The sequence below is a fragment of the Lissotriton helveticus genome, chromosome 3_2 (genome assembly GCF_964261635.1).
Source record: "Lissotriton helveticus chromosome 3_2, aLisHel1.1, whole genome shotgun sequence".
Lineage (NCBI taxonomy): Eukaryota > Metazoa > Chordata > Amphibia > Caudata > Salamandridae > Lissotriton > Lissotriton helveticus.
Genome location: NC_136062.1, coordinates 86,096,848 through 86,122,530, shown reverse-complemented (window position 1 = coordinate 86,122,530; position 25,683 = coordinate 86,096,848). Strand labels below are relative to the sequence as shown.

The following is a 25,683-nucleotide window of genomic DNA, read 5'->3' as shown; positions in this document are numbered from 1 at the left end:
GTACTGAGGGCAGCCTTGGAGTTATGGTACAGACTTAGAAGGTGCTGGGGCATTGGGTACTATTCTGACAATGCCCCGGTTTGGGATGCGCCGGGAACGCCGGACTGCCTACAGGACAGTTTGGCATTGCCGATAAGGAGGGCAGGCATCACAGTCTGGTCTGAACTGTTAGACCCTGGGGGATACATCCATGGGAGTACCTGAGGGCAAAGATCGGGCCAGGGCTCTCAAGATTCAAATATATACAGCTAACATCTTGGTATGAGGCAGCAAAGGGGGAGATCAGAGGGAATAGAGAGATTGAAGCTTCGTGGCAATCCATCCTCCCAATGAATAAAGAAATCTCTGTCTGGTATAATAGTTTGTTGGAGATGGAGGATCTCGAGATACCCCCCTTAGCGTCAGTATGGATGGGAACCCCCTCGGGCAGTTAATAGAGTCATTGTACGAGCCATCCCTATTGATCCTGTACAAATATGTTAAGCCTGCCTGTTTAAAGAAAAATCAATTTTTTTTGATAAATAGACTCTAGTACACCCCAGTGAAAATCGCAAAGTTCGCCCCAGATCCAGCTTCCAAATGCCCTAGATGTGGGACACCTCTCGCAAGCGTCCTACACATATTCTTTGAGTGTCCAGCTCTTGCAAAAGTTTGGAATGAGGTGGGGGACAACATTCGAGACATTTTGAACACCAACATAGTGATCAACATGCCATTGGTGTTTTTCGGAGACAATGGCGGTCTCAGTCAAACCCTCCACCAGAAGGCCAGAGGGCTATTACTTTATTTGATCCTGCTGGCCAGAAGGGAGGTGTGCAGGAAGTGGAGGGACCCTTTACCGCCGCAAAGAGAGGATTGGCTTAAAGCTGCATTTTCTATGGGCCGCTTAGACTATGATGGTGCGGAGGACAAGACAATGAACATCTGGCACCCCTTTGTGAACTGGGGCAAGAATCTAAGACTAACTTAATATAAATGGTCCAATGATTACACCAGGGTCCCTTGCAAAGATGGGAATCGGTCGGACGACCCAAGTGAGTGCGGTAAGCCGTGGGGCGCAGAGGCTTGAAAGGTGAGATGAGGACTAAAAAAAAAGATCCAACAGCTCAAACACTGCCTGCACATCATCCAGACCAGGATACCCAGTCCCTACCAGAAACTCATTCCAGTCACGATAGAATTCTCGTTATTTGCTAAGAAGAACAAACAAGAAACACTTCAAACCTTGTTCAATGACATGGCCTCGATGGCTGCGAGCTCCAATTTTCACTGAATATCATGTCACTTAGATTCAGTCTGGACACCAACCTCACCTTTAAGGAACACAATGCCAAAAACACAAATATGGCCTGGTACCAGCTGTCTCTTCTAAAGAAAGTCAAGCTGTCTCTTCCAGAGAATGACCTCAGAACTTCTGTTCAAGACCTTGTACGCTAACATCTGTATGAAGGTAATGCCCTGCTCTTTGGCCTTTTAGACTGCACACTACCACTCCATAAGGGCATCGTACACACCACATGTCACACCCAGAGCCTGGAGAAAAATGATCACATTACACCATCCTGAAGGAACTCCTCTGGCTTTCCGTGCCAGCACACACCATCTTCAAAACCAGCTGCATCATTTACGAAGCCATCATGTCCAGCACCCCCTGTAATCTTACAGCAAGCTCACTCTCTGGTGGTTCTCACCACACCCACATCCAGATACCATTAGACTGTAGACTACGAAGTGTAAGAAAAAAAGATCAAGGCAGCAGGCCTCTTCCATCTGTGCACCCAGGTTCTGGAACAACATCCCTGTGACCATCAGGGCCTCCCAAAGCTGTTCCAGTTTGGGAAAGAGTTGGAAACTCGCCTGTTTAAAAAACACTACATCTCAATGAATGAATCTGCCACAACTCAGCAACCTCTCATATCATTTGTAGACTTTCTGTTTGACTTTCCCTATGTACAGCACACCAGTGCTTTGTGGCTAGGTTCTCGCTAAAGAAATACTACATCCGTACATATCTTTACCTTTTGTTAAGAACTCACTTTTTTGAGTATTCTTAATTATGGTTAGTGTAGCAGGATGATACTAGTGACTGAGCTTTCTTTTATTCACTTCCACAATATCTTCTGAACCTACCATCCTATATATCAGGCCAACAAAACTAGTGTAGTCACCCCTCTCCTATCCTACTTCTAAACTAAGGGAAAACATTACAGTCCAGTAGCTACAGACTTTTCTAGACAGTCAGAAAATTCTAACCTCTCTTCAGTTTGGGTTCAGCTCCTGCCATTGCTCAGAGACAGCTCTTCTGGACATCTATGATGAATCCCTCTGCTTTATTCTTGGGAATGTAACTTATGTCTTTTCTGTTGCCTTTGGTATAAATCAGCTCATCCTAGAAGAGTTTTTGTTAATTGTAGTCGGTGTGAAATTGGTTCCCTTCAAATTTATGACCAGTAGACGGGACTGGTCCAGAACTATAAGTTGTCATTCATATCTTTTGGTCAGTTGGATATATATTTTGGTATTCCCAAGACTTGCCAACAACCTATAATGTTGGCATATTTTAAGCAAAGCGACTAATTACACTGGGCCTCTCCATCCTAGACAAAAGGTATCCTGACCTAAGCCTCCCCCTAAAAGACATGCCCGTCTGTTATATATGTTGATCTTCATTCTTATACTTTTGATGCCAGCATATTCTACCTGGTCAGTAGTAAAATCTTAACTGTCTTAACTGTCAACTCTTACAGTCACTGATCAATCAGGTTTGATGCTGACCATGCACACATCTTATCACTAATCAGCATATCACTCTGTATCACAACTCCTCTTACATTGCCCATGCCCAGGGGTGGCTGGTGACATTTGAAAGTGGTGTGGCGTAAAATGATTGGCATACTTCACCATAGCGAGCGAGCGTAACGAGCAAGCCCGAACAACCTAAGGGGGGCTCGGGCGGGTTCTCCGCTGAGAAAAGTTTGAAAAAAGAGAGGGAAAATGGTGCATTTTCTTTTTTTTTTTTTTTTTTATTTTATTTTTTTTTATTTTTTTTTAAAAACCTTTATTGAAAGACAAGTATAAGTACATGCGCTGGCCCACAACCACAGGGGCCGGCCGCAAAGTCAGGAGAGTCGAAAAAATAAAGCAATGTATACGACAGGATAAAAACAGGATGGAAGCAAAAAATCAGGACATCGCCCGCGCCAGGATAAAGAGGTTTCATTTTACAGTTTACATGAATAAAGGAGGCAGCAACCATATCTATCAACGCGTCATGCAACATATACCAAGAAGAAAAATGGGGGGGGGCGGGAGGGAACAACCCCTCACGCAGGCAGACGACCACAGTAATAAAGTGGACGCCATATGTACAGCCCACCCACCCCGAAAAGGAGAAAAGTGCAGACGCTCACGAGACAAAGGAATAGACACCAAGGGACACAGCCCACCCCCTGAAAAAGGCAAAAAGGGACCATAGAATAAAACAAACTAAAACAACAAACACCCCCCCCACCCTACATCACTGTAATGGCTACGGTCTACCCCAATAAACAGCGTGCCTGTCGCCCAGAGTCACCCGAAATATAGAAAGAATAAAGGGAATAAAAAAGGAAAGAGGGCCATAGAGACAAAGAAAAACACGAAACACATCCCATCCCCCCACCCTGCATACCAGCGGAAGGCCACGGCCCACCCCCCCCCAATAGGCATGCCTGTCGCCCCAAAAGAACCCCAAGCGGGAAAGAGAGTATAGAGAGTGAGAAGACCATCCCAATTCCCAACTCTCAGAAGAAGTAGGAGGAGGAAATTCAACATACTCCCGGTCACCACCAGCCCCGTAAGCATCCCCAACCTCAAGTATCAACAGCACAACAGAAGTAGCAAACAGGCTGGAGGTGGGGAGAGTCAATTCAAAATGTGCGAATAAATCAGACAATAAGTAGTCCCATCCCAGTCCCCGCCCGGCAGTGCGTACAGCACACTAAAGAGATCTCCCAGCCCTGGCCCGATCTCAGGTAGCCCCCCTCATCCGCCCCCCGTGAGGAGCCACAACCGTCAGAGAAAAGGAAACAGTCCGCCCCAGAGAGAGCAAAGAGGAAAGCAGCGTTAGAGTAAACTGGAAGCAGAAAAAACGTCCCAACCCCGGCTCAACCAACAAAGAAGCTGTTAACTAAGATGCAGCCTAGCCCTGGCCCGATCGTGGATACATCCCCAAATACGCTCCCCGGAAAAAACCCGCCCACTGTAAAACAAAGAGACAATATGGCCGCAGAGAGAATGAAAGTGTCGTAGAAACATAAAATGGCCGTCGAAAGTCACCAAAAAATCCACCGACTACAATAGGGGGTTCCTCAGAGACTTGCAGAATGTGTGAGTTCTTCGATAACAAAGTCGGAGGATATAACCCAGGAGCCATCGTTAGAGTCAGCAATGTTGTGGATAGGTTCCAAGGGACTCGCGATGTAAAATCCAACAATGTAGCACTCTCCGGTGAAAGGGGAGACAAAGTATCCCAGACATCGTTGTAAGGCTGACGGTCTCGGGCGTCCATAGAATCGGAGGCGGGCAAATCCGTCCAGCGGGCAGAAGGTAGCACTGTATCCCCATGGGACGCAGGCAGAGACGAATGGAGGGTTTGCTGGGTCAGAGCGATGCACCCCTGCCGCAGCGCCGACGCCATATCGTTCAGCTTCCCTCCAAGTACCTGGTAGCCTTGGTGCAGATCGGCACGGAAGTCGCGCAGGGCATTCAGGATGGTACCGAAAGAAAGTGTGGGCTGAAGCCCATGTCTCTCACTTCCAAAGGAAGGCGCCTGAAAATCGGACCCCATCTCAGGCGGGGCAGCACAGTTCACTGGCAGGGACGGGCGCCCTCCCCCAAAACACGGAGCACCAGACAAAGCCATTATGGCGCAAATCCAGGGTAATCGCCAGGATAAATGTGGCACAGGCAAGCGTCAATGCAGGACTTCAGTAGCACCAAAGACAATGCCAGTGAGTGTCACATCGCGGAGAGGCGTCCCATACCGGAGCAGGGTAGTGAGGCGTGGGGTCAGGCAAGCGTGGGCAAGCAAACATGGCCGAGCGACCCTCACCGCCTACGATCTGTCCCAAACAAAGGATCCGTTTCGGATTAGTGCCGCATTGGAGCAAGCGCTCACTTCTCACCGCATATTTCAAGTCTTCTCAAGCGGCGCCACACGGACAGTGCCACACGAGGTTCCCACCGGCGCTCAGGTCTTCAGCGCCGATAGGGTAGGCTGGCCACCATCAGTCCTCCGGGGCACGGCAAAGAGCGAGTGTGCAGGCGGGGTCCAGGGCTGAAAGCCGTCTCGGAGCTAACTCCGGCCGCCGGGCAGGGAGAGACTCAGGGAAAACACCGCTGGAATCAGCGCCGCGCCGCACGCGATCCGGTATTAAATTTCACCAGGATATAAGCCAGGATGTCGGTGCGGCGGACGAAGGCTGGCGGACAATGGTGCATTTTCAAGCAAATTTGAGAAAGCAGGAAGGTTAATAAAGCAATTGTCAAAGTGCAGTTATTACATTAATAAAGAGATGTCATATAACATAGGTAGCTGCTAATTCAGTATAACCACAGAGCTTCATAACAGACTTCAAGATACAATGACCAGGCGTTCCTAACAGACATCAGATGGGCAAGAAGTATATCAAAGGAGAAATGTTTAACAACATACACCAGCAACTCAACCTTCTACATCAAACACCATGAGGCTTTTACAGCCCAACACCTTGGCTCACTTATTGCACAACATGTCAGTGCAGGAATTTATCCAAGCAGCAACTAGCAACGTCATTGTCTAATTTACACATCTCTAAACGCGCTTCTGTAGCAGGTGTCAGACACTAGAGGCCACAGAACGGAAAACTGCCACTGAATTGGCCAGAACTGCCCTTACTAATTCAGACAGCCACAATAGACCGTTCTGGTACAGAGTACGACAATGCACGCACTGCCTTCCCAGTCACAAAAGAGTGTTACTGTGGGTTGTTCTGTGCGTTATTCAGGAGTACCCGCCACCCACAGTGACAGACCACCTCTTCTCCATGACCTGAAAAAAGCCGAGCCCTTTCCCCCAACAGCCTGCGCACCTTCCCCATCCCCACTGTATTTAACTTTTACTGCTGAGAAGCAGATTGTGCATTTTTTATAAACTTAACCAGGGACTGGGGCGCTTCAATAATTCATGCCCGCTGTAAACTGTCCAAGGTTCTTAACCTTAGCTTCCTGAGCGCACCGAGAAATAGGCAGCGGAGAGCGGCAGGTGCCATGAAGGTGCATATGGAAGAAAAAGGGACGTGCTCGCCATTTTATCTATTTATCTATTGTATTTTGCCAATCGTCGATTGTCCCAAAGCCTCACTCTGTGGGTGAGGTAACAGGTTTTACTCTTAGCCACGTGCAGCAGGCCTCCACTTTCATGGCGAACTGTATGGCAGAACATTTCTTTTGACGGTGTGCACCTTCTTGGGTGGTCTGTCCGCTTCACAAACTTCTTTAACATTAAATGGTAATACACCTTTAGTATTACCTTAACTTTGCAGTAGACTACTTCTCGCTCCTTCTGTAGAAGAGACACCGACTCCGTGGCGCGGTGACGTGCCGCCGGAGCTGGACGCTGCAACGACAGCGTAGGAAATGGCCAATCACTACTGCATTGCTTCACATAGGTCACAGTGATTTGCCAAAGTGCGCCATTGCCACAACCCACGTGCGGTAAGCATATGCCATTGCTTGCCCGGCTGCAAGCTGCTCGGTCTCTCAGCCAATCCTGGCGCTTTTAATGCAGCGCCACTGCACCAGGGTTGGCCAGGGGAACATGGTTACTCCTCGCCCCAATAGGCCTCAGGTCCCTCGCCAGTCGCTATGGAGGGAAGGTATTACTGTGCGGCGTGTGCAAAAATGTGTAAAAATGACCAGCCCAATTTTGGACATGCCGCGCTCACTCAAGCTGCCGCAGCCCCGCCCACACGGGCCCCACCCCTTCAGCCAGCGCTGTCCAATTGAGCCGGGCAGCTGCGGCGAGAAGTTTGTTTGTTAATGTCAAGTGTTTGAAATTGTTTGTTAACTTAATAGTGAATTACATTTTTGCGATGTGTGCATCCTCCATGCTTAGTGGGGCAACGGCCCAATGGATGCGCCGCCGCTGCCCATGCCACATTCACACCTCCTTCTTATGAAACCAGACACTAATACATTTGCTTACATACTGTCGTTTTTCTCAGATTTAATACTTTGCAGTTAGTTATTCCTGTGAGTGATATATGAATTTAAAGAGAAATGGTGTCAATTATTATTGCAAGTTACGCCCTGGAGAAGCCTTTCTGCACAAAACACATGATGGCTGTGATAAACTGATATTGTTGACTATCCCGTGATGCAGATTTATCTCCTTCAAGGTTCACGCACATCCTGATTAAAAAAGCTGGTCTTTGAGTCAAAATTTCAAAAACAGTAAAGGGAGTTTTACCTTATTGGAACTACAAGAAACTTCAAAACACGTTCTCAGTGTTCGAATTCTCTTGGCTAAAAACGGTTTCGTACGTGTCACATCTCTGATGGTCCTCATAGTACATGAATTGGCTGCAATTTTTTTCCAGTGTGACAGGTGTCCTCTGTTACAGTTTGTATTATAACTTGCATACTTCAGGAAGGCAAACCCTCCAGCAGAACACATCACTCTACGACAGACCAATTCTCCGCACATTACTGGTTCCATTGAGGACTGCAACACTTCTAGTTAATTGAGAGCCTACCTCTGGCAGCAGTCCATTCTGGAGAACTTGAGGTTTCTTACATGAAGATTAGTCCAAAGTAGAATACTTTTGCCCAGCCTCTGTCGTCATTGTTGTGAACCTAAACCATAAAGTATACCTGTAATTATCCAAATTACTACAGTAAGTAAGGTAAGTGGAGTTGAAGAATTAGTATCATTGGGGGAGGCAGTTGATGTAGTTGGGGTAATAAACTGGTGTAGAAAAGGATCATTAATAATCAGTGTATTTGGATAAAACATTTTTTGTAAAATAGATTCCGGTGTGGAGTCGAAGGGCTTACGGTACATGTCATTTCTTTGCACAGGTGGAATATAAATGTGATGGATTTCTGGAGAAGAATAGAGATATGCTCTATGAAGTTTTGATTGACATCCTTAAAAACAGTAAGGTTTGTACATGTATATTTTCGGATAAAAATATTGTTGTAAGAAGCCTCTAAAACAATGTATAACATATGCGAAGACTATATGGGTATCTTTGTCTGCAGTACTTGAATTTAATTAATTGCATATTTTCACAACTAAACACATACTTGTTTTGTATAAACCATTTATTTACACTCACACATTCATTGGTATGCTTGTATATTACTAAAGTATTGCAATCTAGTTGTTGAACAATCTTTAGCTAAATGCCCATTAAAATTCCAAAGCAAAACTTCAGTCTCAAAAATGTCAATGAAGGTAGTTGTAGAACCCTATTGCTTGCCGATTGAGTGTTTGTGGCCTTGTACATAAATCCTGAAATCTTATCCGTGAGATTATTGATGACATGACAGTATATCATTAATATCATTATATGATGACATAGGATACCATTATTAATGTAACCCTCAGTTCTTATTTGCAAAGTATAGCAGATGTTGAACTTCACAGTGTCCCCTCAACACATGTCCCTGGCAGTTCTGACAAAGCTGATGGGTCATCTGTCCTCAAGCACAATTCTCCTTTATGTTGTTGGATCGCAAAAATTACTTTTAACTACTGTCTTAAAATATTTGATGACATAAATTCGCATGGCACTTGTTGTAGAACATCACAATCATGGTCTGTATTCACACTCACTTTGGTCCCAAACCATACATCTTACACTTTTATCGTTTAAGCTCTTTCATTTGTGTCAAGCACCATCTGTTTCTTCTCTCTTTCTTGCCCTAATCTATACGACTCTATCAGCAAGCAACATGTTTGCTGTTAGACTCACTAATGTCTATCATTTTCCCATGTACCCAACCTTTATCAATTACATTATGACTGTAAAGGAGACTCTGGACCCATATGTAAAGTGCACTGACGCACCAAAAAGTTTGAGATGCGCTAAATATAGCATTGAAAATATTGAAAGAATCAACATTTGTGCTACTTTCCAGCTGTCTTTCTGTTTCCATCTGCCCCATTTGTGTTGAGTTTGCAAGTCATTTTTCAATCCAGTCCCTGTATTCCATGGCGGAGGACACCTACTAGATAAGCGGTTCTTAACCTTTCAACTTCTTTGGACTCACACTGAATCATTACTGAAATCTGAGGACTTCCACTGAGTCATTACTAGAAATGTAGAATCTCGGCCAAGCAAATTTATATGATTTGAACCTCAAAACAACACACACAAATACAGAAAACAAGTATATTACGATTTGAAACACAAAAAAGCACAAATATAGAAACAAAAGTAATCAAACAAGTGCTCAAATCGTGAAATATTTAATTGGCAAACAAATATAGAAAAATCAAAATTTTAATTTTAGGATCCTGTGACATTAATTATACTGGAGCTCGAACTGGTCGACACAAGCTCTCCAGGGAGTGTTGCAAACTAGAAGCGGTGAAAATAACACAAAACACCTATTTCGGACTACACCTTGCGCACAACATAGAAGAAATACATACATAGTTCAGTTCAAAAACCTTTATTCGATTTTAAATAAAATCATAAAAGTACAATTACAAAATACATTGTTCATAGATCTATAAAAAGGAGTTCATGGAAATGTAATTGGGCGCATACATAATGTGCAGTTCAAAAGAATAGCACTCGTTACAACGCATGCGTTTTCTACGCATTCCATTACAAATAAAGTCATTACAATGACGCATTGTTACATCACATGCCATTACAACGCAAGTTGTTACAACGACTTGCTGTAGGGGGGGCGCTGGAGTTTGGAATAGTATAATTTACTATTCCAACTCCAATGTGTGCAACAGTAGAGAGGGTGTTGGACTGAAAATCCAACAAATCCAAACACCTTCTGCCCTGTCAGCAAGTCACTGAAACGACTTGTGTTGTAATGGCTTGTGATGTAACAAAGTGTCGTTGTAACGACTTGCATTGTAATGGCATGCGATGTATCACAAGCGTTGTAAGTGATGTTTACTGTTCAAAAGTGTGGAATACACAGGAATAGATAGAAATATATAGCAACACAAACACAAAAGAAAAACTGCAGAACCCGGCAACATCAAACAATTCTGATATCAAAAACTTGTAAGGGTCCTCTATGCCCAGAATTTAAAAAAGAAACCTATGTGGGAAGTTCTCTGACAGCACAGACACAAAACATTAGATCATAAAACTAATAGCCAGTTCTACTTTCATAGATTTATGTGCTTTAACCCTACTTTCAGAAAGGAACTAACTCTAAAGCACACCTCGATGTTATCTAAAAGTTGGAGATAGAGTAATGAAATTCTTCACTTCTTGAACTCTAAGTGCTTTAAAAAAGGTTTACAAAATAGATCAATATACAACCTAAAAAAAGTATAAAAATACATTACATTTAATAAAGACTGGGGCCACGGGCAATCCAGCAAGATAAAACTAAGCGTATTGGGCCCAAGATGGAAACTAAATATCCGCAAAACCGTCCCAGCCCGAAAGCGAGCTAAGTGGGATCTTTCTCACACAGTTGAAGGGAGATCATGATACAGAATTCTGGCCCCGATTCCCTTAAATTGGATATAATCCTTAGTTTAAATATTCACTGATTCATCCCTTAACCTCTCAGTCCAACGCAACTTAAAAATAGTAAGCTTGATACGTCATTTGCTTTTCTTAGAGACTCTGGTGTATCGAAAAATTGCATAAACCCAATATTACTTAAACACTTCACTTGAAAAAAAGATGTATTTTGGGGATTTTCCTTTACAAATAGAATCACAATAACCATGTCAATATAGAACAGTTACCTGCAAGAAAATACAGGGTGAATGGTCAGATGAGGTACTATCAAACTTCGCAAAGTCAATGATGAAATACATAATCTCAGTAACATCCAATTAACAAAAACAGAGAAAAAAAATATCATGGCATCACAGGTGTGAAGGAAAAGGGATGGCATAGTCTCCAGGGGAGTCACAAAGGCACAGGGAGAGGCAGCTCAGAGCGGTCCTACTTGGCAGATGCTGACAGGTACATATAAACAAAAGTTATTGATTTTCATACAAAGTGCATGAGGCCGTTATTCTACGACCCTGTCAAACAGCCTTGTTACAATCACCTACTTGGGATACAAGTAGGGCGGCACATAACAGACAGAGTAACAGTCGGTTCAACATGTTGGATCAGCACCATAAACATTCCCAGGTTGGCATATTTATTCGTATTCAGCTCCCAATGCAACCACCCATCCCCCAACTACCCCCCTTATAAGGTGGCACATTATGTAGGCCGTTCAGGTGTGAAGGAGTAAATTGCGTTGAAGGGTGGTGTGTAGTGCGGGGGGTCTACTGGCAGGGCAGGACTGGCTGTAGCAGGCACCAGGCAATCCCCCGGTAAGCCGCACGGGTGGGAGGCCGGTTTGGGGCCGCTGGGGGCCGTTTTTGTATGCTGCAAAATCGACCCAGGAAAAGAGCTCGGTGGCACTCCCAACACCCCCCTCCGCCCCCCGGCCGAGCACCTTGCCATGGCCGATTTTGGATCCCACTCCGGCCCTGTCTACCGGTGGATAGAAGCAGGAGAGGAAACATCAGGGGAGGTGAGCTGGACAAACTGCAACATCATGGTATCCCATTCCGAAGAGATAGGGTTTCTACAGATACTTCTGGCCTCCTCACAACAAAGAGCAGTATCCTCCACGGCTCTCTACATTCTAACCACACTCTCCTAGTCCTTCAGGGATGGAGCCAATGGGCCCATTCAGAGTAATATAAGTGTTCTTTTAGCTGGTAGAAGGGCTAAGCAAAACGTATGCGAACTACATGTCATCTCTGCCATTTAAAGATGCCAAGAACACAGGCCTCCCAGGAATTTAAATTTGTGAGTGCAGGGACCTCTTGTAAAATAGTGTAAATGTCACATCAGTAATCATGTTGAGTGGGGCAGGACACAGCATGTGTCGTTTGTCTGCAGCATCAGCCTAACATCAAGGGCAGATCAGATTTGCCTTAGGAAATACCCGTTTAGCTATTCCCGGTGTAAGATGTGAAATTGTTTATTTTTAAACCTCGCATTTTGAGAGACCTTGTGAGGAAAGCTCAGCATCTTATCATCGAGCACCTTCCCGAATTCATCTTCCCATTTGGTACGTAGGAGGGCATGGGAGATCCAAGAAGGAGTGCAAACTGCTTTATATAGCCATGTAATAAGACGTCAGCTTTCACCCATATTAAGTACAGTCTTGAGTATGAAGTGGATTGGGGGTTCTGCATCCCGGGTGGTCCAGAGTCAGAAACAAGTATTAGGTAATTGACAGCAGGAGAGTAATTGCCCCGGTGGGAGGCCAAATTCCTCCTGTAATTTTCAAAATGTGAGAAGGTGTACCTCTGAAAATAGATCCCTGATCACAGTAATGGTGCAGCTGTGCCATCTACGCAGGGCCAAGATAGAATAAGTCCCAGGAAAGTTCGGTAGGCCTACCAAGGGGAGTTACAGATTGTATGGGTGAATGTGATGTGTCAGGGTACAAGTTCTGGAAAACATTTGGAGGCAATGCTAACTTGCAGGGAACGAGGGGTATGTGGCGTCTGTCGAGGGAAAAATAATGTTCTGATTAGAGGAGTGAGAGGGCGGAGTGGTGGCAGGTTTCTCCAATGTACTGACTGGCTGTCCATCTGGTCACCCACTGGTGCTTGGCTGCAAGGAAATACATATAGAATCCTTCCCTTAAATGAGTCACGGTAACCTAAGCCCTTACGTACAGTCTAAGCTGTCCTTGAGTTAATAATCGCCCTAGTCAGACCTGCTTCTTGCAATATCCAGATTGTTATCCAAAGCATCAAAGGTGCCAAATGTAGTCTATCTAATCTGTACTGCAATGACAACTCTGTATCCAGAATATAGTGTGAACTAGCTGGTGGAACTGAAAAGAGTTATCTGCAGACTTGGTTTTCCTCAGTGATGATAAATCAGATTAGCCCCAAACACCAGCCCCATATAAAGCCGATGGAATACACTGAAATGTATATACTGAGAGAAAAGGCAGCACAGTTGTGCAGCCCGAGGCTGCAGTACATTTAGAATGGCTTCTCCAGATTTGGACATCTTGAAACAAGCATTCCGAATCAGAGTGCACCAACTACCCTAAGAGTCAGAGTACATTTCTAGGTATGGATAACTATTAACCCCAGTCAAGATGTTACAGCCATTGGGTAAATTCAGAATGATAATTTTGCCATGGCCACAAGCCATAATATGGGACTTGCTAAAATTGTTAAATAAATCCAGTTCACCCATGAAATACACAAAGGAGACTACCAGTTTCCGAAGAGCATTTTGGTGTAGGGGCCATAAGTACTGCATCATCTGCATATAGTCAAGCAGGAATACGGGTCATCCCCATCACTGGGACGTCATCAGAGTCATCAACTAGAGAGGTGATAAGATTATTAATATAAAGAGTGAACAATAAAGACCGAAGACAACCCTGGCATACTCCCCGAGAGGTCAACAGAACCAGTCAGTTCACTAGAAGTATTGAATTCTGGCAGCCAGGTTAATGTGAAGGGTGTGTAGAAAATTGACCAGAGAAACTTTAATCCCCCTTTCCAGCAAGAGCAACTATAACTTAGTGCGATTAATGCAGTCAAAGGCAGTAGACAGGTCAATGAAGGCTAAATACAGTGGGCAGTGTCTGGTCATGTTATACTTGCCTAAAATATGAAGCAAATTCAGACACTGCTCCACTGCGCCCAGCCCTGATGTGAAACTATACGGACAGGGTTTAAGAATTTTATTTTATTTAGACCAGAGTATGAGGCATGAACCCTACCTAGCATCGTCACAGTACTGTAAATTAGTTAAATTGGTCAATAACATCTGGGAGCATTTGGGTCACACTTCTTAAAAATTGAAATGATCACAGTGACCATAAGCTTGGTAACCTGTTTCTCATGAAAATATTAAATGCATTGGTAAGCAGAGTGCCCCAGATCCCAGGTTTACACTTAATCAGAATGATGGGCATACCATCTGGGCCTGGGGCGTGGCCCTCTGGACTTTGCTTAATAGACAGAGTGATTTCAGCTAGTGTAAGTGACAGATGCATAGCCTCCTCCAACAACATCTAGGTTAACCTTTTGGCTCTTTTGCTTGATAAATAAGCTGTAAGTGGGAGACCCATTCACTACCAGTGATGCTGCATCGCAGCATGTTAGCCACTGGAGCCCTCTGACAAAATCTAATAACTGTATTCCAGAACATTTCACTATTCTTATTGACCCACTGCAACCTCCAACTGTTCCCAATCTGCTTTTAGCAGGTCGTTTCTTCTTGCTTTTACGTGCATTAATAACCTCTGACTGAATCCTGTGTTTGGCCGCCAAAACCTTCCTAGGGTTACGGTTAGCTATGGAACATTCAGTATTAAACCATCTTGGCTGATCAGGAACAACCCTCACTGGCTTCATTGTACTTTAATACATAACAGAGATTCACAAACTAAGCCAAAATATCATCCCCCTACCAATGTCTGACAAGCAGGTGAGAAGGATCTATAAGTGATTAGCAATGAGGGAAGCAAGAAAAGCCTCAAGTGCCGGCAGGAACTACCATAGCCTTTGGCCACCATTTGAAGAAGATGGCAATGAGAGCTACCTTGCGGGGGAACTACTTTTTGTATTGGGAATCACCCTAATGCCAACAAGGCATTATGATCACCCCAGTCAATTAGTAGAGTATAGGCCTCAATAGATAGAGAACAATTTACATGTACAAAAGATATAAATCAATAGTAGAAGGGTGGCCCTGCCCTCTAAAGTTGGCATGGGGGATCACCTTTGTCAAAAAGTTAGATAATATTGATGAGGTCGCTCACAGCTATATAAGATACTAGCTTGAAGCCTTTACGTTCCAAGTCCTCACCATAGTCAACTGCGGTTGCACACCCCAAGCTCACGGTATTAATCCTTAGCTTAGCATTAAAGTAACCACTTATAATACAGTTTTGTTGTGCTTTTCCCCCAATGACGTGGACCTTAAGTTTCTCTATAAAAGTAAACAGGCAAAATTACCAGAAACTACATTTGTAAAATCCTTATTATAAAACTTCATCAAATAAAAATAAAAGGAACTATTAGGGTCCTTAATCAACACAGCCTGAAATGCAGAACGAGTATCCAATTCAGTTCCCGATATCTTGAGTGATAAATATATCCAAATTGAAAGAACACCGTTAGCTCGGCCATGAGAAGGAGTGGCAGCAAATGAAAAACATGCAAAACCATCACAAGATAAAGGGCAAATAGGCCAGGTCTCTTGGAGAAGAATAATGTCAAAACGACTACAAACCATTATCCAATCTGGATTACTGATCTTGGAACGAATCCCTTCAATGTTCTAACTAATAAATGAGAAGGAGGAGGGTCCATAAGCACTGAGGCACCTCTGAGGACCAGGATGATTTAACACTGAGGATGAAGTAAGAGGCTTGGCTAAGAATTCACAGGGAGGAATGAGCAGTCAGTCAATTTGGGAGCAACTGGAGAGAACTTCATAGCGGTTGATTAAAGGGGCGGCCAGGGATAATTGAATAGTGTCAGCGCCAGTAACAGTAAGATGAGCAGGTTTCAGGTTTAAATTACAACAGATTCCATGCAATTTACCAAGCCCCGTTGATACTGGAACATGTAGAGGATTAGCATGGGCAGAAACAAACCGAGGTTTATAAAAATACCCAAACAGGACCCTCAAAATCTTGCTCTCTTTGTATACCAGACTAAAAGGATAAGTCAGTAAATTGTGTGCCAGGTGTGGGTGCCTACCATTAATGATGACACGATCCCCTTCACAGTTCTTGGGGAATGCTCCAGTCCAACCCACCCAGTGTGACATAATTATCCCTGCAGCAGCAATAAAAGGAAACCTTTATTTTTAACCTGCGATACGATACTTTGTTGGTGAGTTGTTCAACGGACTCAAATTGACCAATGAAAAGTTTGGGGACACCTATAAGTACTGCCAGGTGGTACTTTGGGAAGGTTAATTGTGGCTGTCTTTGGGAAATGTTTGAAACACCTCCCCAGGTTCGGTGCTCCTCCAGACCCTAGTAGCTGTACTGCATCTCCCTGGTCTTTTCCGACACTGGGTGGCTGTAACGTGGCCTGAGGGACTTTGTTGCTAATTGTCTTCTACCTGTTACCCTTTGCAGCCTCCAAAATATAGGGCTGTAAATGGAGTGAAGGTCTGGAGGGGCACCTTCCAACAGGCCTGGATTTAGTGGGCCCAGCCTCATTCGAGCTCGGATGGTCGCAGACAGGTCTGCCAGTCCTTGGTTAAATGCCCCCCTCAGTGCTGTGAGTTTGATTGCAGCACAGAATATCTGAAGTATGCAGTCCTGCCCCCAACTATCAGGCAAGTGCCCAGGACGGCGCAGAGGGTAGCCCCTTGTTAAATGTGCCCCTTAGGAGCTGTTATTGTTCCCTCCACCTGGCAGCACGGAATTCGGGGGTGTGGAGTTCTGCCCGCGACAATCAGCCACATGCTTGATGGGATACTCAAGTGCATAGCGTAAGTCCCAGCACACCGTGGACCTGTCTCAATTGGTCTGCTGCCTCCGTCTGGACGACCAACTCGTATAATGCTAGGGAAGTCATCCCATCCGCCTTCAGTCCAGTACTGGGATTGGCGCAGCGGCACAAGCAGTCCGGTCCTTCTCAGCACATGTGTTGTGGCAGGCCGACACAGGCCGCAAGGTTTAAAGGAAAGAATGAGGGCCAGAGGCCCGCATTGCATCCACGGCATTTCCCCGGGCCCAAATGGCCTAAATGATGTTGGTCCGGCTGCACTAAAGGACTGCTCCTCTCCTCATCCACTCATTCGCAACTAAAAATTCTTCTAAACCTTGCTGAGCAGCCATTTTGGACTAGCCAATTTCACTATATTTTAATACTTAATCTACAAAAATTCAATGTCAGATTTGCTTACCCAGTCATATAGTGTGATTCACGTATATATTATTTTTCTGAATTAACCTGATGTTCAATCAATCCGTATACTTTTCTGATGACAATCTCAAATTGGAAATATAGACATGTCCTAATCTATAATGCATAAATCAGCAACCAACCAAAGGGCACAGAGGGCACTTGGAGGTGGTAGGCATCGATAGTGACTGAATTCGTTTTTTATGTTTGTCTTGCAGCATTTAGGTCCTGATGAGAACTACAAGAATGGAAGGAGTTTGAAACGCGTAGACCTGTTTTTCTGCCATAGAAATTGTGTACATACTTAAATATTCCTAACATAGTACATCTTTGTTACAATTTGTTTTCTATGGCATGTATTTGAAAGGTTCTATATAACAAAGAGGAACTACATTTGTATAGGAAGATTGATGTTAAAGTGCTGAGTGAATGTGAATATGAATGGGAATAGAGTGTGAATTTATAAAATGGAATGAAATGGGAGGAATGTCGGTTGAGTAAAAAGATTTATTTTAATGTTTATAGGCGCAATATATAATGACTTGATGATTTATAGAATATTTCTTTTTGAGATGTAACAACAAATTAAAGAAAAGGATTTATTTCAGATGAAAAAGGTGGTCAATGGTGTATGTTGTTGGAGTTTTAACATTACCTCTCGAAATTGAATGAGCATAATTAAGGTATCAGTATTGGCAATTGTTCAGCTCTCTATTTTATTGAGGCTTGGCCTTACTGTTTTTGAGCACAAACCCAGTTTTGGTATTGGTAATATTTCAGAGGCCTCCACTCCAAAAAATATTCATAGGATCCAATACCATCTTTGTGCACAATGCTTGTATAAAGACTTGTGGTGAAGAGATTTGGGTGCAGGGAAGCCTAGAACAGGAATAGACCCCTGCCGTTGTGGGCCAGGTTCCATGTTCTATCGTCCCAAGCAGGGAAGCCCATCCTATTTTTTTCTGACCTGTTTTTATTGGCTTTAGGACTCTGGGCACCTTTACCACTGCTAATCAGTGCTACATTTCATATGCTCTCAGTGTAAATTGTGATTACAATTGGTTCTCCCTGATTGGCATATTTGATTTACTGGTAAGCCCCTAGTAAAGTGCACTAAGTGTGCCAGGGCCTGTGAATCAAATGTTACTAGTGGGCCTGCAGCACTGTTTGTGCCACCCCCACGAGTATCCCCGTAAGTGTATCCCAGCCCAGTCATTGCAGTGTTGTGTGCAGTTTTAAACTGCTATGTCGACCCACTTGCCAGGCCCAGGGTACACCCATGGGCAGGGTGCAGTGTATGTGAAAGGTAGGACATGCACTGGTGTGTGTGACATGTCCTGATAGTGAAAGACCGCCAATTTAGGGCCCGATTAGTATCGCGGTGAATCCGCATCCTCCGGGCCAGCGGAAGCCACCGCCGGTCCGGAGGATGCAGATTCACCACTGCGGACACAGAAAAGATCCCCCGCCAGATTAGGATGGCTGGGGGGGTCATGTTTCCGTCCGCCGCTATTCCGCCGTGGTCGCCTTCCGACTACGGCGGAAAAGCTCTAATATGGTGGCGGTGTCTATCAGACACCGCCAGCCATATTAGGATGCCGGCGGAGACATGCTTTTCCACGGCGGGTTTTCCGCCGTAGAAAAGCTTGTGGACATTGGGGGCCCGTTGCAGGCCCCCAGGGGTGTGTGGGGTGGGGGGTGCACATGGGGGGTGCACATGGGGGGTACCAATGGTACCCCCCAACATTTACATGCACAAAGCGGCAGGCACCACGCGGTGACTGCCGCTTTGTGCATGTAAATGTAAAACATGCAGTTTTAACATTGCGACGGGTGCTGCTTCAAGCAGCACCCGCCGCAATGTTAAACATACAGGATGTGACCGCCAGGGTGGCGGTCACATCCTAATTTGCACGGAGGGACCGCCGCTGCCCCTGCGGACGGTCCCTCCACCTCTGGGGTGGCGGACGGACGCAGGTCCGTCCGCCATCCTAATCGGCCCCTTAGTTTTTCACTATTGAAAGGCTAGCTGCCCCATAGGATAGAATTGGAGGTACTTTGTAACATTGTGCAAGTATAACTTTCCATTGGGACAAGATAGAGAAATAAAGTTTAAGCTCTCTGAACCCAGAATTTGAAAATGCCAATTTTAAAAAGTATACATGACAGAGCCCTACATTTGCGCTCATATTACTGGTGCACTGCTGAGAGCGGGAACAACTCCCTCCAATGTATAATATTCATCCCGGTATTCCTTAGTACTCTTTGTAATCACCATGTTCGTTTTTCAACCATTACTGCCTTTTACATCCTGTTCTTCACCACATTGAACCCAGCTGTCTTCGTTGTGGTGAAGAACAGGATGTAAAAGGCAGTAATGGTTGAAAAACTAACATGTAGGGCTCTGTCATGTACACTTTACAGTATTTGCGGCTTGGGGACGATCCGCATTTGCTGGTTGCACGCACGTTTCAGTCAAGTCATTACATGAGGTTTCGCTTAAAGGGAAGGTGTGCATTCTCATTAAAAAAGTCTTTTTTAATTTTAGAAAGTAGGCATTTTCTCGTTTAACCATTCTGTGCTCCTCTACCTTTTTGTATATTGACTATCTGGTTTTGGAGTCCCAGGGGCCGGGGATGTGCATTCACTGTAGACAGCCACTGGGGGGTAGAGGTGTGCCTGGCCCTTCCTGGATAAATCAGAGCTGGGCAGAATAGACCTTTGCTGAATTTATAGTAGTGGGAGGGGATTTCTGTGCACCTGAATAGGGCCTGTCTCCCTTGCACAATTCTGTGTCCACCCCCTTTGGAGATCCCGCACCAGTGAGGACAGAACTGGTTTGGACTGAGCTCAGAAACCCTTGCACAAAGAGAACACATATTGTTTTGGGTATAATTATTAGACCTAAAACCCAAGAACCTTACATCACTTCTGGACTCAAGGATTACCTTTGCCAAGGAAAAGAGCGGAAGAATTGTGAGTAGGAGTACTGCCCTTTGCTGTGTGCTATGTGGGGTTGACCTGCAGTTGCTGTTTCTGCCAAGGAGAGGACAAAGACTGGAACTTTGCTTTGACCCTGCTTGAAGAAGATCTCCAAGGGCCTGAAGTGTACTGGCCTCCTGTTCTGAAGTCTCATGAACACAAATACTTCATCCCCAGCTCCCCTGAACCCTCTTGCTGAGAGTTCTGACCTGCCAGGAGGTGCCTATTCCAGTTTTGGGCCTCTGAATGTTGTTCTTGCTGTTGGGAGCTGGAAGAAACCTAAAAGACGCAAGTAAACCTGTTTCCGAAGCCGCTGTGACGCCGCGACATGCACCGAGGCCCGGGGCACTGCTCGTGAAATGAACAACACACATCCTTGCCTGCACCGCAGCTTCGATGCCCGCCGATGCCTGCAGTTATCACCCGTGCCCGACACCAGCGTTCACACCAACTCCATTATCGCCAGCGCCTGCATCCATTATCGTGGGGCTAACAGCCAAGGGTGACTCCATGAACTTGCCCACTTAGCATGTCACTGGAACTGATGCCTCATCACTGACGCAACAGCCTTCCCCTATCCTGGACTCGACATGGCGCATCCTTGTGGACACAACGCCTTGCTTCCCCCGTGGCAGCCTGGAAGCAGGCCTCGACACCAACGCCTCACCTCCATGACACCATGCATTGTCAGAGACTTCATTTCGAAGATAATGTTTGTTTGTGGATCTGTGTGACTCCAAGCCCGATGACGCGCTCCTTGCGGTCAGCGCTGCACTATGGATTTATTGCAGTCACAACGTTGCAATTACCCCAGGTGGAGCTATTTGTTTTCTGCCAGCCCTATGTTTGCAATAACTGTTTTAAAGTTGTATTTCATTTACTGTATGTTGAATTTTTGTTGTTTGGTCTTGTTGAGTTAAGATAAAGATATTTTATTTTTCCTAAAATAGTGTGGTGTCCATTTGTGGTGTTTTCACTGTATTACTGTGTGTTTTGAGTACAAATACTTTACACATTGCCTTTGGGAGAAGCCTGTATGCTTGTTCCAAGGCACCCAGGGGGTGAGCAGGGGTTATCTAAAGTGTGTATCCTACCTCTGTCAACTAGACACCCCCATTTCTAACTCTTGTTAGGTCAAATGTGATCATGAGAAATCAGATTCCCATTGTATGTCATTAATGTCATTAATGTTTCTCAAAACATCCTTTGTATATAGAATATATAAACTTAATTACTTAACAAAAGGAAATAAATATTAGTCCACATAGATTAAGATATTCTCTAGCAAACCCATTTTGGAAGATAATATTAGATGTGCTGGGGGGGTTCCTCATCCGTTGCTGAATTTTCCGTAAATGATAAAATGTAAAATGTATAAATAATAAATCCAACAATCCAAGTGTCGAAAAGTACAAATGTAGTAAATGAGTCACGACCATTTAGCAGGAGAGTGATGATTGTGGTATGTAGCTGGTAATGTATTTGGAGTACAATGTTGCAAATAGATCACTAAAACATGGTGCGGTAGCACTCTGTCAATTACAGACAGCACATTTCCCATTGAAATTGCTCATTGAAATGGTCACTAAATTTGCATTAGACATGCAGTTTTTCTGATAAACCACTATAATGCACAGACAATGTGGGAAAATCAGGTTGTAGTAAACATTCATCATTTGCATATCACACAAGAAAAGTATCTTGATTTGTTTGCTCCTATTAAACAGTTGGTTTCCATCACACTATAGAGTTACAAAAATCAGTGTGCCTGTTTTATGGTTTCCTTGTTGGTGATCTATTTTGAAATACTTCTACAGTTCATTTACAGGTATTAAAATATTGTTGTGAGTTAGATAAAAATTGACACTGTAAGAACTGGGACCGCCAGTTCTCCGGGGGGGTAGCATGGCTCGAGCAGGAAGGCGGCCAGGGGCTTATGTGTAAAGCAGCCACTTAACACACACATCCAATGAAACACACAGTGGCGCAATAATGGAGACCACACCAGATGTTGTATTTCAAACTCAAGATCTTTTCTATAGGCTTTCAATTAGAGCAAGGCATTGGTAATTCATTAGCATTTCAGATAAGCATTTCATTAAGACATTTCATGTATCACGTGCAGGTTGCATTTCCTGTGAAGAGTAAGCATTTCAGTAAGGCTTTTCATTAAAACTACAGCCAGCTCATCTATGCAGTGAAACATTAACTAACCCCGCCTGTCGCATCAGACTCTGACAGGCAAAGGGGTAACGGTCTAAACCTGGAGAATCCTACAAGAAGCGACAATTATAATGCATCTAAATAGCACATCAAACCTCTCATGGACGCTTTTCCTAGAAAGGAATAAAACATATCAGCAAGTACTTATCAGTCTAACAAAGAACTTCAAAGAACACAGCCTTTAGTCATTCGTGACAAGCCTTTTGTAAATACGGGTCGGCTGCGACCCAGATCAGAGCAACAGAATGTCATGGAAGTTCACCTCTGCAAGAAAATTCAGTACAGTGAAGTGACTCTCCCTCTCATTAAACAGGCTGGTAAACATGGTACACTTTAACCCTTTCAGACTTGTAAATATGGTTCATGAAGAATAATTCAGGCTTGTAAATATGCAGGTAAAACGATATAAAGAGGCACATTCAACAGGGGGGGCCAACAGGGCCCAGTCACAGTTAACCCCAGGGGAGGGGCAACCTCGGGCCTCACTCGGCCTACCGCCCTCCTCCCCAGGGGGTTACCTCACTTCTTCTGCCCTCCGGGGCCTTTGCGGAGACGCTGGTTCTGGCAGAGGGTATTGGGTGTTCGTCCCTCCCTGGGCCTTCCTCGGCCCGGCACGGGGTAGGGGCGGCCTCGGGGCACCCGCGCCGGGGCCGTGGCAAGGGCGATATGCGGGTCTAAAGGGGAGGGGGCACTCAGGCTCCACGGCCCCCTCCGCGTTATTGATGGGCCTTCTCGGGGCCTACCGGCAAGGCTCCGGGCCGGGGACGCTGCAGGATGTGGTCGGGGAGGCTCCAGCCAACCGCGTGGCCCACCTCGAGGGCGCGCCTGCCAGGACCAATGGCAGCGCGGCGCCCGGGGGCGGGGCGGAGGAGCTCCCCAGTCATGTGATCGGGGACAGCTTAGCTTCGGCCTACTGCGGCCCAGCACGACGAAGAGCGGCGGCCCTCTCCTCACATATGGGGGCCGCCGATGAGGGTAATTGACGCTGGCACGAGGCGCCACACACCGACCAGGCAGCCTCACCTCAGGGGCGTCGCGGGGCAGCGCGACGGCCGCGATGGTCGCCGGGCCTCGTCAGGGGCCTCAGATGGTTTCCCACAGCTCCGGGCTGCGGCGGTGAGTGAGGATCAGATTAGCGCCTCGTGGAGACAGTGTCGGGTGCCGCAGCACTACTCGTGAGGGGGGATAGATCAGTCAGCTCAGGAGAGCGCTTTGGGGGCAACAGCAGCAGAAGGCGTTCTGAGGTGAAAAACGCCTCAGAGTCACAGCGTTTGGCAGAAGGGCAGATCACAGCGCTCTGCACGTTAGTTAGTCAGAACTGCAGGCAGGAAGGGGACAAATTGCAACGCTTGTCACACAGTTCAGGCAAGGGTAGACAGGTAGGCCCAGCTGGAGGCAGGGGATGCGCAGGGCAGCTCAGTCCAGTACCTGGTCTCAGGAAGTAGGTTTCTTGGCGCTTGGATGGTTCTGCGCCCTTAGTTGCTTGTTTCTTGAAGTTGCAGAAAAAGGGGGGGGGTGATGAGTTGAGGGCTTGAAGAATTTCTCCTCAGTCACTGCAGATGGGCCCTGGGGTTCCCTACCACTGGGCCAGATCAGGGGGCTGGCTTTGGACACCTCACCCAGCTTAAGAGGCAGCACCTAGATCCTGTCACTCCCAGTAGCATAGGTTCCTCACTAGGCCCTCCCGCCTAAAACTCCTGCGTGGGTTCCCCAGGTCAGTGATGCCCCAACTGACTGGAAAAAGTTCCCTCCCTGGCTTATATATGCCCAGGTCAGGTGACCACTCTCTAAGGCGGGAAAAGTCAGGTCCGCCTTCCTTCTGGAAGGTTCCAGGAGCTTCCCCACTCTAACTATGGACAGGGGCTGGGTGGCTGGTGTTGCAACATTGTATGGGGACCCAGCCTGCTGCTGGCAACTAGGGTGCTACACTAAAAAGACCACGCTGCAGTAGCAGGGGCCAGTGGCAGCCATGTTGAAAGTAGAGAGCACCTGCACCCTAACACAGGTTGGCTGTGAAAAGGTGCCCGAAGACCTAAGGGCCAACAAAAAGTAGGTGGGAAAAATGAGGCCAGGGCAAAAAATCACGGGGAAAAACCACCCTAAGGCTGACAGGTCTAACATGCGTCCCCCCCAGCTGAAAGTGGGGAGAGCTACCCAACCTCTAGGGAGTTCTCGTCACTAAGGCGGAAAAACCGGGAGAGACCGTCAGCGTTGGCATGGTCAGCTCCGGGCCGATGTTCCACCCTAAAGTCCATCCCCTGTAGGGAAATGGACCACCTTAGCAACTTGGGGTTTTCGCCTCTCATCTGCATGAGCCAGCGAAGGGGTCGGTGGTCGGTTTGAACCAGGAAGTGAGAGCCAAAAAAGTAGGGCCTCAACTTCTTCAAAGCCCAGACCACAGCATAGGCTTCTCGCTCGATGGTACTCCATCGCCGTTCCCGAGGAAGGAACCTTCGGGAGATGAAGGCCACAGGTTGGTCTTGGCCATCATCGTTGAGTTGCAACAGCACGGCGCCTACACCATGCTCTGAGGCATCTGTCTGCACGATGAATTCTTTTTGGAAGTCCGGAGTGGCCAGCAACGGAGCGGTGCACATCGCGCGCTTCTGTGTTTCAAATGCCTCCTGGCAAGCAGCCGTCCAGATGACCTGACGTGGCTGCTTTCTGGACGTCAACTCGGTCAAGGGGGCCACGATGGTACAATACCCCTTGACAAATCTGCGGTAATAGCCAGTGAGGCTGAGGAAAGCCCGGACCTCAGTCTGAGTTTTGGGGGGCTCCCAGGCCATAATGGTCTCAATCTTAGCCTGGAGGGGTTGCGCCTTACCTCCGCCCACCAAGTGTCCCAGGTACACGACAGAGCCCTGTCCAATCTGGCACTTGCTAGCTTTGATGGTCAAGCCAGCCCGTTGTAACGCCCGCAGAACCTCCTGGAGATGCTGCAGATGGTCCTCCCAGGTGCTACTGAAGACAGCTATGTCATCCAGGTAAGCTGCTGAGAAGGACTCCAGGCCAGATAATACCTGGTTCACCAACCGCTGGAAGGTGGCCGGAGGATTCTTGAGCCCGAAGGGCATCACTCGAAATTGGAAGTGACCCTCGGGGGTGGAGAACGCTGTCTTCTCCTTTGCTCCATCGGCCATGGCAATCTGCCAGTACCCTGATGTCAAGTCGATGGTGCTGAGGTACTTGGCTGCTCCCAGCCGGTCAATCAGCTCGTCTGCCCGTGGTATCGGGTGAGCATCTGTCTTGGTGACAGAGTTCAACCCCCGATAATCCACACAGAACCGAAGTTCTGGCGTGGCGCCCGGTGGAGCCGCTTTTGT

The 25,683-nt window shown here is 46.2% G+C and overlaps 1 protein-coding gene across 1 annotated transcript in view; it reads left to right on the top strand.

The window, feature by feature from the left end:
• Positions 1–25,683, top strand: part of MYO5C (myosin VC) — a 1,267,761-nt gene that overhangs the window by 578,014 nt on the left and 664,064 nt on the right. The window contains exon 14 of the mRNA XM_078684841.1: positions 8,101–8,184. Coding sequence (XP_078540967.1) covers positions 8,101–8,184 — 84 coding nt within the window. The remainder of the gene's footprint in view (positions 1–8,100; positions 8,185–25,683) is intronic.